Genomic DNA, 14,149 nt, shown 5'->3' with positions numbered 1-14,149 from the left:
TTGTTTGGGGGGGGGGGGGGAAGACAACAACAACAAAAACTTTCATGAGCATGGAATTGAGCTACTAAAGTCACGATGCAAAGCAAAAATATATAAAATGTGCTGGAAGGCTCATTCACTTATTCCTGCTTTTCAAAGCAATAAGTCATTTTGGCATTTTGCATTAGCTACTAAAAGGTTTCATGGGACATATCCAAGCCATTGTGCTAAGCAAGCATTGTTCAGACAAAGCAACAAATAGACCTTCAAGTGCAGCACGAGGTTTTGTTTCCCATTTGCTTTTGACCGCAGACTTTGATTTTTTGTCATTATCCCACCTTGAAAAAGCCTTGTGAAGAATACCTGACAGTGATCTCTATCACAAGACTTTGTCAACGATCCCCATGCCACAAAGGCAAGGGAAGGAAAAAGAATCCACTATAATCCAAATCTGTTAGATTTTTGCCCTCCAGACTGAGATGAAGATGACTTTGGTTCTACCTACTCCTCCTGCCTTATGTACTGAAACACCGTTGTGTTGTGGGTAAGCACTGGGTACCTCAAATAGCAGCAGTAGGGGCTGTCTGCAGTGTCTCAGCAGAGGACAGAACAAATAGTGCCTGCCCATGACCTGGCATCTCAGACATCTTTAGTCAGCAAAATTGCAACATGCACTTAAGTTGCTCTCAGACTTTATAAAAAAAAAAAAGATTAATTACAAATCATACTCTCATTTACCTTACATCATCCTATTACGATAAATTAACATGAATTGTAAATGCAACTTCACACAGATCAGCCAATCTGTTCCTGCCGTGTGCTTGGGAACATTTCATCCTTCAAGAAGTTATCAAGTTGGAAGGTATTCAAGTAATTGTACAAATCACACCGAACCAGTCATCCCACATGGCTTTTCTCCCATTGGAACTGATTTCATATTGCTCCGTGACACAGTATACAAGCTTCTGTTCTAGTGCCAAATTATTTGTATAGTACCTATGCCTATAACACACAATGTCCTATTTCTGTAGCCACGTTACAAACATGTTTTCTATTACTTTTTCATATGTCTAAATCCTTTTGTCACATTTGTATTATTTTTATACTATAGAATAACTTTCAATCATATTTTACAACTTCAGTTCTTCACTGGTATTCCTATCATCACCTTGCCTCTTTTTTTCTGTGGGGGTGGGCGGGAATCGAAACCTATTTTCCCCCTAATGTGTACCAACCTTCCACCCTCTGTTTCTACAGTGACATTACTACAGAATCTGTACACATATACTGCTGTTTTGTGTGTCTCTAAAATCACACAGTTATTTTAGAAAAGTGAAATCAGGAGATGCACATCTTCAAGGAAACACAAAAATATCAACAAATGGGCTCCAGTTTCCTTGGCTCTCTTTTCAGTACTTTCTTCTTCAATTATCCTGTGATTTTACTCCAGATGTCTGCTGACACATAAACTAAGTGGAAACAGGAAAACAAAGTTTTCAGCTTCAGGATAACGCTATCAAATATTTGTCCTTCTGCCTTCTCAAAAACAGGACCAACTTGCTTTACAGAAATGCCACTCAATAGCCTAACTGAAGTTATGTACAGCTGCTCCAGGAGATAACTGTGGAGACACATATACCAAAGCAAACAGGAAAAAGATAAAGGTATCATATCAGGGTAGTTTCTGTATCAGCGATCACATCCAGTAGGCGACATTTTAATCACACTGAGATCTGCTGCATGTGAATTGTGCCACCGGCTCAGGTTTCCTTACCTGAAAGAGCAGGCTTCAGAATCTTCATTGTCAAACTATTAAAATTACAAGCTGACCTGATGGGCCTGTTTACACGTGTTGTACCCGTTCTTTTCAGGATTATTAAAAGAAGCTGCCAGGAGGACATTGCATATGGGGAAAAGAAAAAAAAAAGACTTCCTCTAATTGTCTCTCTCTAGCACTGCTGTTCATCATCCTGTTTGTCTGCCCCTCTGCAGCTGCGTGTTTGTCCAACAGCTTTTCATCACAGCAGCCTGCACTGGGAAAAACAACACATTTTAATATTCAGGCCAGGCTACACCTTCCATTATAACTACTCTTCCATCACAGCTGCAGACACATATAAAGGAATATTTTGGCCCTCTACCAAAGGGACCAAGTTTAGAACTTCAGCACATTGAAATGTAACATATTTGTAATCCCTAACTGCTAACTGATAGCAAAGAAAATATCTAGGCAGAAAAGAGTCTATCTGCTTTATTAAATTGCTGCCTGATAATCTTTCATCTCAAGGAGTATCTCACGTCACAGAAGTTATTTTCCCTTGCTTAATCCTATAATAAAAAGATCCTCCTCTATACAATGCTTTGCTCAGATTAATATTCTTCACTACATATGGCTGGCAGGACAAGCATGGAGCCATGCAAGATACTGCTTTCTTGTCTAAACCAGCCTCTTGATTTCTATTTCATCCAGCAGCTGAGTATACTCACTTAAAAAAAAACCAACCAAACAAACATACAAACAATATAAACCAACAATGTAATGCAATCAGAGCTACGATCTTAAGAGAAATACCAGCTGAGCACATAAATGAGAAATCTATACAGTTTGCAGTGTGAACCTACAGTAACATACTTGCCAAAATAATTTTATACATGTACATTAAACAGGCTTATCGATATTCATAGATGTTATTGTGTTGATGCTTCACAAATTACACAAAGCTTCCATAAAAATAGGTTTAGCCATATGTTTCCTTTTGATTAAGGCATTATCTCTCTGTGGTAACTGCATATGTAGTTGGGTAAGGAGTTAAAGTGTTTTCTCCTGGAGTCCTGTCATCTTTTCCCCTGCCTGTTAGGAACCAAGTAGTTTTACTTCCCCCAGGCCTTGAAAAAAACACCATCCCAGCTCCGCAGGCTGGGCTGGAAAGGAAAAACAGAAAACATGAAAAGAAAAATATACTTTCATCCATCTGCAAGGAAACACTGTCGCCTTGTAGTCTGCAGGAAAATGCTGAGTCAAAACATTCAGCTGTTACACTGCTTAAGCACTGTTCCTCAGCTATTTACCTAGCTCACCAAACAACAGTGCAGAGTACTTCCAATTATCACATGCTAATAATAGATGCTATTAAGCTCACTATTCCTAGCCACAAGCCACAGCTTGTCACACAACTGGCAAAGCTTCTTCCTAAGTTTAACAACTCCTGAGAGTCACTGCTACTGACCTGAGGGCATTTTTGGCCAAGGACCAAAAAGCCAACAGTGTCCTCCTACCAGCAAAAACATTCAGGCTCCTATCCCAGGCTAGAAATTCACAACATGATAGGACTCCCTGATCTATTTCAGACATGACATGGATTTTAAGCTTCACGTATCAGAAAGAAAGAAAAAAAAATTAAATCACAGAGCAACAACAACAAACCACACACCCCTTCTAGAGTAGTTTCATCAGCTCATAATAAAAATGGGTAATTCACCCTTCCCGCTTGGAAGATATATTGCTTCCTTTCTTTACTTTCTAGATTGCCACAATTGATTTTCTGACCTACAGGCATAACAACGTACTGTAATTCACAACATTTTTAGTCACATGTACCACAGAAAGCTTTTATTTCTCCCCCAAACCAAAGCCATCAGAGTCTGTACCCACATGCTCCAGAACAGGGAATGAGCTTTTCCTAATTTATCATTGCTGACATTATTTCTTTTTAACTGAGTTCCTTATGTTTTGTCTTCACCAAGAGAATTAACACGCCCTCTTTAAGTAAGCAAAGCCTGAAGAATTCAGAGAACATATATAATATTTTGTTAAGGAGGCCATAACACCACTCTTCTACAAAACTCCAACAATTAAGAGGAATAACAAAGATGAAATAAGGATTACCCCCATTTCATTCTATCCATACTTCAACTTCTACAGAAGGCCTAAAAGACCTTTCCACATCTTCACTAACATCAAAGCTACCATTTATAGCATTGTTGGTAATTGAAAGGAAAATTGGCACTCCCTTTTATAATCAGGTGGATTGATTTTTCATTAACATTTCCAGCTGCTTGAAGTTCTCTGGTAGAAATAAGAGTAAATTTTTACAGGAAAAATAAATAAATAAATAAAAGTAACCTTCCTATAGTTACCTAAGAAATAATTATGCGACAGTACATTGATTTCAGTAGATTTGAATGTGTTTGTTGTGAGAACTGAAAACCAAAGTGGAAAAGAAGGACATGGCTTTAACAAAAGATGAGTATTATAACAGAATGAGGAGTAGCAATGACTAATTGCTCTGCTTCAATTCCTTTTCCCTTCTAAGGATTTGCATAGAGGTGTAATATTTAATAAACTTTTTTATATTTCTCTCTATATATTCCTTTTTCTCTGGCTGTTGTGCTAAAACATTTCTGTGATGGATAAAAAAGACTTACAGCTGTGTGCCAAAATCTTCAGTGCCAAAATTTCAGTTCTCTGGTTGGTGGCTCTGATTGGTGGTAGGAAACACATTATGAGGAAATTTTGTTTACTGGAGGTTGGATATGCACAAAACGCAGATTTTGGTATTGAAGAAATGAATATTGATTTAAGCATCCAGTGTGGAGGAAAGATATTTTGATATGGACTGAGTGACAACAAAGGTTTTGTTTGGGCTCTGCTTATGTGCAATAAGCACATCTCTCTGCAAGAGAATATGCCTGAGGGAATGCCTGGAGGACCCAGAGTGATGGAGAGCCACCATTCTAGTTATGGTTGTAAAGCTGTGATTTATTATCACATGGTCTTTGTGCCATCCATGAGATGCAATGCAGTTTAGTGTAGGTAACTTCTGTATAGAATGGCATGAATGTGAATGGCATGCCATAGGAGGGTTTTCCCTTTGTTCAGGGTAGCACAAAGTAATATCTTCTTGGGATTAATGTCTCCTGTCCCTGAAAGATCTCCAAACCAGGGAATCCTACATTGATAACTCTAACATATAACCATAAATTTCTGCACCCATGTAAAGCCAGCAAAGAAGTTTGGGATTTGTCCAAAATACTGCTGCCACCTAGTTGAGATGTGAAAGAAGGGCTTGCGTGTGCAAATCAGTGCCCATTCGTTGTAGCTCTGCCCACAGATCTGAAGTTACTTCTCCTAGGAACATTTTTTCTTTTTTATGCATTTGGCCAAGGACTCCACAACTCAGAATTGTGAAACAATGGTAATAAACATAGCAAGGCCAACACTCTCTGCTACTTCCTTGTCTAACCTTGATGTGATTCATGTGGCGTTTTATAGAAAAAGAATAAAATCTTTAAAGATACAGCACACCAAAAGTCTTGTAAACTATGAGTAAAGATTTTCTATTTAATAGAGAAGATCTGAGGCACAGTGTATGATCTGTCAATGTGGATCTGAAAATCGTCAGAACTTGAGGTGCTTCCTACTTAAATTTCAGCTTTTGAACCACCTTACAGTTCTGTTTATGGACTTTTGATTCAGTGAATTCAGTGAAATATGCTTTACATAAATATAAGGCTTTCTGTTTTGATGGTGGAGGTGCTTATTATTTACCTCTGTTAGTGCCATCATAGACCACAGTTATAGAATCATAGAACCATAGAAACATAGAATTGCTCAGGTTGGAAAAGACCTTAAGGAACATCAACAGGGGCAGGATGACTTCCCTTGTCCTGCTCACCACACCATTCCTGACACAAGCCAGGATGCCATTGGCCTTCTTGGCCACCTGGGCACACTGCTGGCTCATATTCAGCTGACTGTCCATCAGTACACCAAGGTCCCTTTCAATCAGGCAACTTTCCAGCCACTCCTCCCCAAGCCTGTAGGGTTGTCTGGGGTTGTTGTGACCAAAATGCAGGACCGGACACTTGGCCCTACTGAAACTCATACAGTTAACGTAGGCCCATCAATCCAGTCTATCCAGGTCAAATGTTACACTAAGGTATGACTGTGGGGACATGCTATGAACAGATTTTGACTACGTTTATGCTATACAACTAAAAAGAAAAGTTATAATAAGCGTTAACACATTATGGGCTCACTGCATTAAATATGCAGTATGTGTCTTATATTACTACATTATATTGAGTAATGTTTTTTCAATCTGTTTCCTGTATTTGGGAACATATGCATATTATTTTCTGTTCTTCCTTATTTTCCTGAGGATTTATTTGCATACACTATCCACAGACCTCAGCTAAGACCTATAAGCAGTCTTTCAGGTAGGCTTGGCCTAAGTCATTACCTACAGACTGGGAACTTCAGCTTATATCACTGAACCTGGGAAGCAGTACTGATAGCAGACGACAGCTCTGCTTGCAGCAGCGGATATACACAGAAGTGTTCTGTCACAGCAGCATTTTCTGGGGGCTGATCCTTTCAGGCCAGGTATATTCCCTGGCAGAGAGTGGTGAAAGCTTCTGTAAGCTGTCATGGATCTCCCAGTGCTGCAGAGTACAGAGTTATATTATCCCAGGGCCAGTGGGCTGTACAGTCATATACGTGGAGTGAGAAGCTGTACCTTCACATAAACAGCAATTTTATCAAAGACTCACATCTGCAAGAGATCACGATATGCTTAATGAATGCTAACCCCTCTGCAACAGGCACAAAGAGGACAGTATAAGGGCTGCCGCTTTGCTTGCTCTAGAAAGCACAAAGTTATTTACAAGGTTACAGGCAGGAAGACTGGTACTCCTGGCTCCATCCACTGTGTAATGTTGCACTGGAATCCTTGCAGATTTCATTTGCTGTTCTCAAATTCAATTTTCCTCCATGTTTTTGCATGTGCAGTTGTGACTTTTTGATTATTCGTGCCTTGTTTTGGCTCTTCCTCAAACCATTCTTTGTTTTTATATTTCTGCACATTTTATTTCTATAACCTATGTGGTTGTCATTCTCATGTATAAATTGCACAGTGATGCCAGCATTACCTGCTAGACTTCCTGTCACACGCAGCAGTCTCCCATATTATAATTTATTTGTTCTGACCAACTTCCCAAAAGCTAACTGCTGACAAGAGAGAACAGTCCTTGATTGTCTCGTTGTAACAGAGATTTCTTTCATCCTCAGCCATGGCTCCCTTTGATGTTATTCCATTCTTTCTGTTTGCAAAGTTTGCCTTGGAGTTGTATTTCACCTACTGATCATAACGCATTTCAGTTTGCAATGGGTAATTGAATTCTAACTTAAAACTGCTGATGTAGTATTTTTATTCTGCCCATAGTGAGAGGAGCTCTATGTAAAAGTTGTTACTGACATCTTGACATTGCAATGCAGACAACTCTATGTAGTGCTCTGTTATTATTTCATTACAGCAGCTTCACACTAATTCATTATTTCTAAAAGTGTACATCTAGCTTAGCAAATAGCCATACATTTATTTTCATAGCTAGAATCTCGTTTTAATCTCCCAGCCTGCTACTCTTTGGAAACTTCAGGTTGACTTATGTTTTATTTACTATTGATGCCCACAGCAGCACATGACAATCCCAGGCACAAGATGGAGAGGTACCCACTGCCACAGGCACCCACAGATTGCAAACATGAGCCTGCAGGTTTTGGCAGCTCTCCCGGAGCCAGTAATTCCCTGATATAGTAGCCTGAATATGCTAGCCTAAATACTGAACAATAACTTAGAATCATAGAATCATAGAACTACTTGGGCTAGAAGGGACCTCAAAGATCATCAACTGAGTTTGTAACCCAAAGCAGTCCAGTCCTGAATTCCTGAGAGACAAGACTCAAAATGAAAGCAGAAATGTTCTTAACATACAGATATTTAGGGAGGTTTCTTCAAACAAAAGAGAGATAGCAAAAAGCGAAAGGGAGGCCATGAGGCTATGTGACACCCTGTTCTTAGTCTTCTGTGATAGAAAAGAATTGCTATTTTTGAAGTAATGGGAAAGTGACAAATTTCTGGAAATTTATGGCAAGCATTTGAGGGATAATTTGTCATTTAAGACATAAGCTCTTCAAAACAAATTACTATAAATTGCAAGACTACTTTTCATCTTTCAGGAGATCCAGTAGTTGTCAAAGCAACTTGGAGTGAATTCAAGTCTAACAATTAGATTTCAGGTAAAAAAGTAAAGAAATGCCAAAGTTTCTCAGCGTATTATCTCACTTTTCTATTTTATTTTACTCTTCAGGTTTCACACCATGCTGCCCTGAATACTCCATGGTACCACATCAGCTTTGAACATGAAGGAGAGTTCCAACTTCTCATCCTTCAACATCAGGTAAAACAGACGCTTGGACTTCTGGTCTTTTTTATACTGTACAAGAAAATAATGGTTTTTCACAGTTAAGCCTTTTGTTTGTTTGTTTTTGGTGCTGAAGGAAGAAGGATTCTGCTTCATTCCCCATGCAGAGCAGCAAGTTCCCATCACCATCACGTGGCTCTCCATCACCACGAAGCTTTTAAAATGTGGCTCCTTTCAAATTCTATTGGCAATGACCTAAAAACCTTTGCAGACAAAAATAAATAAATAAATAAATAAAAGATATAATTTTAATGGGAAGCCTATGTCTTCCACATTGTTCCAAATACGAGGAATACCAGAAAAAAAAATAATCAAAAAACAACCTTTTTGCTTGCTTCTCAAGAAAAACACTGAATAATTATATTGTATAACAATCTTGCTGCAAAACTGTATTTTAAAATATCATTGTTAGTAACTGAATATTACAACCATTGAACTCTTGTGATTTTTAAGAGCAATAAGAATGAGAAAATGAAGAAAGGGAAACACATTAACAATGTGGTTAACTCCACTTGGGGAAAAAAATAAATGTCTGGGCTTCTTGCAGAAGTGCAAGCTGCTTCAGCAAGAATATGTATTTTGTCAGTCCTTCAATCTGCAGGACTGCTTAACATCCAGAAGTATACGTGAGAGCAAGAACATGCACACTGTCAAGTGTAATGCTTGTGTCTATTCATGAATGTATGCTTTATTGATTGCTCTGGTTTATCTTACATTTAAATGCTCATGCCTTTCCCCTTTACATGAAACCATACATAATTCTAAGTCTGTCACACTGGAATATCACATAATGCCTTAGAGGAAGAACCTGACTACATACATCTTTTTTCTGGAAGAGAGGAAAATGAAATATGAGCCATATTGCCTTATTTGCCACAGATGCATTTCTGTTAGCTGGAGTGGTTCAACAGAAAGAGATTTTTTTTTTTTCCAATATAACTAATATAAAAGAATGAAACGTGGATATATTTAAGAAATACAGTTTATATACACAGCAACAGTAAAATGCATTATGATTTCTTAGATTCACAGAATGGTTTAGGTTGGAAGGAATCTTTAAAGATCATCTACTCCAACTCCCCTGAATAACATTAGTGAAGAAACGTTAGGAAAATAAAAAGGCATACAAGGAAAGTAAACTCCTTTTTGCCTTGTATACATTTTTTCTGTGTTCTTCCAGAATGGCACTGAGGATTTGGTGCAAAGAAAATCATCAGGACTGTCGCATCCCATTTCACCTTCCAGTAATGGGGGAAGTGGTGCAAAATGCTGACATTTTGGAGGCTGACTTTTTAGCCTTCTGCACAGGGTCTGGACAAGCTGACTGCTTTTAAAAACGTCATCAAGAGATGACTGCTTATTAGCATGAGATTTTGGTTGGTAACGTAAGTCTGAACTTCAGAATTCCTCTCATAGACCCGGGGTTCTCTCTGCAATGAGGAAGCAAAGGCTTTAGTAGCCTTCCACTGAGCAGCAATGCAGGAGGAGTCAAACTTCAGCAGTCCTAAAGCAGTTTCTTCTTGTTACATCCGATACTGATCAAATATCCACTGTCTTTGATACAGCAAGTTATATCTCATTTAGCTTTCAAAGCAACAATTCCACATAGCCACAGGCTTACCAGCATCACTCTGAGAATGCCTTGAACTCATGATGGTTATTATATGCAAAGATATTTCATGATTAAATTATTACACAAATTGCAGTGATGCTGAAAGCCAAATCTCATTAGCTTGAATGCAGAACAAAGACAAGACGGATGCTGCACAGCCATAATTGAGATTCTCTACACATTTCTGCTAGTGTGATATATAACATATACAAACACATAGATATTCATATATGCTCTGCAACTTACTGGAGCTTTACCAGGCCAACAGCAACACAGCTGCTTCAGCACAGCTGGGCAGCCCAAGAAAGTTTTCCATGGAAAATGGGTGGCACATGGCTGCAGGATGGAAAATAGGTAATGAAAGCAGCAAGGAAAACATGCTGTTAAACAGCCAGTGATGCACTCCCCAATTAATGATAGGAAGTGACAGCAGCTGCTGAAGTTATAAAACAAGTTTTAAGGGAGGAGTCAATATATTAAAAGAGTGGAATCTGATAGAGCAGATCCATAAGTGACAGTGAGAAAGTGAATAGGGAACAGAACGTTTGATGTTTCTTCCAATGAAGATGGCAAGTAACATGTTGAGCAAAAAGTAGATGGCTCTACAGTTCACTATGAAATTCCTCAAGCAGGATGCTGTGCACGCTGTAAAGCATGCATGGATTCAAAGAACAACTGAATAAGATAATGGAAGAAAATGCATAGAAGGTTCTTTAACATGAAGAATGCACACCTGGCTCAGGGAGTCCCCTCCATTGATATCCCCTGCCAGCAACTATTAGAAACACGACACTGGATTCACAGAATCATAGCTTAGGTTGGAAAGAACTTCAGTCCCCTCCAGTTCCAACCCCCTGCTGGGGGCCACCCACCAGATCAGGCTGCACAGGGCTCCATCTAACCTAGCCTTTAGGACCTCTGGGGTGGGCCATCCATAACCTCTCCTGGCAGCCTGGATTATCTCATCCTTATTGTAGGTTCATAGCCTTCCTGGTGATACTGATTATCTCCAGGTGCTCTCAATCCTAGATTTGCTTCATGTGAATGCAAAGCAACCTTACCCACAGTCCTGCTTCCTCCTACTACAACACTGAGCTGCCCTAAACTCTGCATAAGAGGAGCTGTGCAAGGCTGTGTTATATAATTGCAGCTGGAGTTATCTAGGTTTCTTAAAATGGATTATTATTATTTTTTTAACCATAGTTTCTACCAAAGCTATAGTAGTTAATTTTTAGACAGGTGGAATACTGGATAGGCTGCCTTCTATAAACCACTGTGAGTCTTCTTCATTTCCAATACAAAGGATGGGTGAGAGTTCACTTGCTCCAGTATGCACTGCCTTCCTCCTTAATAACCAGACGTGCTGCCAGACATCTGTGGTGCAGCGCTGCCTGGAGTGCAGGCCGAGCCGAGGAATAGCACAAACACCCTCATCTCCATTCTTCAGGCGTCGAGGGATATGCTAAAGCACCTGTGCGCCGACTTGCTTTGGCGAACGCATCAGCCGCGCGCTAGCAGGGCAGGATGATGCAGAAGGCGACCTCGCTCACGGAGCACAGGGCAGCAGGTGGGAGCAGGCTGCGGAGGGGGGGGAGGCTGCAGCAGTGCTGCCCGCAGGAGCAGCAAGGCACGGAGGGGGATGTAGTCCGCGGGGCTGCCTACACTTCCCAAGGTGCCCGCCGCGCCGAGGCCGTGCAGAGGGTGCGGGCACCTGGCGGCGGGGCGGAGCCGCCTGCCCCGCTGCGGGCGGCGGGCGGGGATGGGCCCGGTGCCGCCCGCGGGGGCGCGGTGACGGCGGAGCGAAGCGGAGCCGGGCGGCGGGTGCGGCCCCTCTGCGCGCCATGAGTACCGGCACAGGTAGGCGGCGAGCCCTCCGCTAACCCTGCCCGGGGCTGGGGAGGGCGTTGGGGTCTGTCGCGGTGCGGGGGGAGAGCGAGCTGAGGATTGTCCGTTTGGAAGATAAGAAAAATAAATGGGATGTCTGTGTATCTCCGGGGGGAGCTGTCGCTGTCGCAGCGCAGGGGAAGCTGCGGGTGTCGGGAGAGAGCGTGCCGAGCCGGGCGCTCCATTGGGGCCGCCCTCGCCCCGGGCGCCGCCCGCAGCCCCAGCGGGAGCCCTCCGGGTGAGCTCGGCAGCCGCTGCCGCCGGCGGTGTGTGGGGCTTCGTCCTCCTCCTGTCCATCCCGCATAACCGGGGCTATTTGGATGGGGGTATTTGGGGTGAGATTTCGTCCTCTGCTCCTGGCCGAGCGTGGTGGCAGCGGAGGGGAAAATCACGGAGATTTCATCGGAACCTCGGGTAGGATTTCCACGCAGGAGATCCAGTTGCCTGGGGCGATGCGAAAGTAATTCATGCCGCGACACAAGCAGTATTTGAGAACTGGCTCGGAATTGTGTTTTCCAGCGATTCAGCATTTGTCTGCGTCGGGTGGCACAGGGGGTGGTTGCTTCAGAGCACAGCTGATCGCCAAATATTACAGTCTTTAAGGCAAACACAGGCTTATGCTTAGGGAAAGGGGAGGCTTTGAGAGCTGATTGTATATTTCATTTCTGAGCACAACCGTAGTGGCTAAATATACCCTGTGCCACAATGACAAGGAGATGTGGAATAGCTGCAATTACGTGCTGACTCTGTATGTCAACACGCTTAATCACACCACATCCTCTCAGCAAGCCAAATGGGAGCGCAGCACGAACAACGAGGGGCATTGCTCCCTGTTAGAGCATGTGCGAGACCTGGGGTCAAACACCTGCCAGAGACCTCAGATCAAAATGTAGCTTTGCATTTCCTCTATTGGAAACATCGGCATTGCCCTCTGTTCCTGTCAGCTGTGCTCCTGTGTGGTCTGTGTTTCCAGCTGCGTGGGAGAGCCCTGGCTGGGGCAGGTGCATAGGGGCACAGGTGGGAGCAGAGCAGGAATGGAAATCCTGAGCCTTTCCTCTGACTTTAAAGGAATCTAGATGGTTAACGTAGATGGTGACATCTGCATTGGAAATGATTAAAGTCACGCACAGGATCATATCCTGTTACCAGGCTGTAATCTCCAGTGGAGGAATTTGCAATACTATGAAACATTTAAATTCTGTAGCAGTTGAACTGAGGTTGGTAGAGGGAGCAGAAAATTCCAGAGTTGTATCTCAAGAATGTTTTAAACACAAATTCAATAGGTTGCAAAGTTATAAACCCAGAAGAAGAGTTAGCGGGTAGCAGTGCAGATGAGACTTGACACAGTTCTGTCTCTGTAATTGCACCAAACATGATGTAAAGAAATAGCAAAAATGAACAGTGCCAAGATAAAAATAACAGCCTGAGTATAAGAGTGGAAAAAAACCCCTGAGAGTTGCTAGCTCTCATTTGAAAGTATAACTGGTAGTTTAGGAGCATTGGTTTTCAGTATCGCTTCAGCTTTGATGTTTCTATATTTCCCTTTTGCCTGTCTGTGTGGACTGAGTAAACAACTTACAGTCAATTTCTACAATAAATTAAATGTGAGGATCTCACCCATTCTCTCTGAAGTTGATTGCAATTTTCCATTGATATCAATGGGGCAAGTATCGTACAACAGTTTTAATGCCACAACTTGCTTGAGTAAAATTACTGTTTACAAAAGTTTTCCACAAAAATTACTCTGGAAAGGCTGTAATTCAGAACTTGGTGATGATGCTGCAACAGGAAGGCTGTTTCTGTCTTTGCAAAGAAAATGAGGGTGAAATTTGGTAGCAAAATCAGCTCCATGTAGGGCTCAAGGAATCCAGGGCAGATCTCAGGGAGATGAATCTGATCTTTGTAGATCTGTGCTTGCTGCTCCGGAAACATTCGCTCAGTCCATGTCCTCTGTATATAATGTTTGGCTTTAGATGTACAAATATTTGTATTTGGTAATATGTTAATAATGGCCCAATAGTACATTGAAATGTCAGTCTGTATTAATGGACTACAGGCTCATGGCATAGTTTTAAATCTAGAAAATATATGATCATGTGGCATATGAAAACTCAGCTCAAATGTATTATATTTATGTCATAAGTAGATTTTCTTATACGTGATTTCCCCTCAGCTGAATTCCATGTACTTCCCCCTGATTTTGGCTGAAAATACTTCAAGCAGAGGCCCACTCACAACCCTTTTTACCTAGGGAGTTGCATGGAATGACTGTATATTCAGGATTCTAAGTGTAACTCAAGAATTGATCATAATGTGATCAGTCTGGTAGTTCAGTTCTTTGCCATCTTGAAATCATAGCTAGAAGAACAAAGTAGGTTAAAAATTTGAGGAAAACTAGGTTCCCATCAGAAA

The 14,149-nt window shown here is 41.5% G+C and overlaps 1 protein-coding gene across 15 annotated transcripts in view; it reads left to right on the top strand.

Annotated features, from left to right (window-relative positions):
- The first annotated feature begins 11,221 nt into the window (after positions 1 to 11,221).
- Positions 11,222 to 14,149, top strand: part of ABLIM2 (actin binding LIM protein family member 2) — a 137,545-nt gene continuing 134,617 nt past the window's right edge. For 9 of the 15 annotated variants that reach the window (XM_025150016.3, XM_025150008.3, XM_025150015.3 and 6 more), the window contains exon 1: positions 11,222 to 11,420. In XM_025150016.3, coding sequence (XP_025005784.1) covers positions 11,378 to 11,420 — 43 coding nt within the window. In that variant the 5' untranslated portion in view covers positions 11,222 to 11,377. Of the gene's footprint in view, positions 11,421 to 11,620; positions 11,711 to 14,149 lie in introns of those variants that run through there. The other 6 variants (XM_046940631.1, XM_046940627.1, XM_046940629.1 and 3 more) reach the window with 1 other exon arrangement.

This window comes from Gallus gallus, chromosome 4 (genome assembly GCF_016699485.2).
Source record: "Gallus gallus isolate bGalGal1 chromosome 4, bGalGal1.mat.broiler.GRCg7b, whole genome shotgun sequence".
Taxonomy (NCBI): domain Eukaryota; kingdom Metazoa; phylum Chordata; class Aves; order Galliformes; family Phasianidae; genus Gallus; species Gallus gallus.
This window is presented reverse-complemented; position numbering and strand designations above follow the sequence as displayed.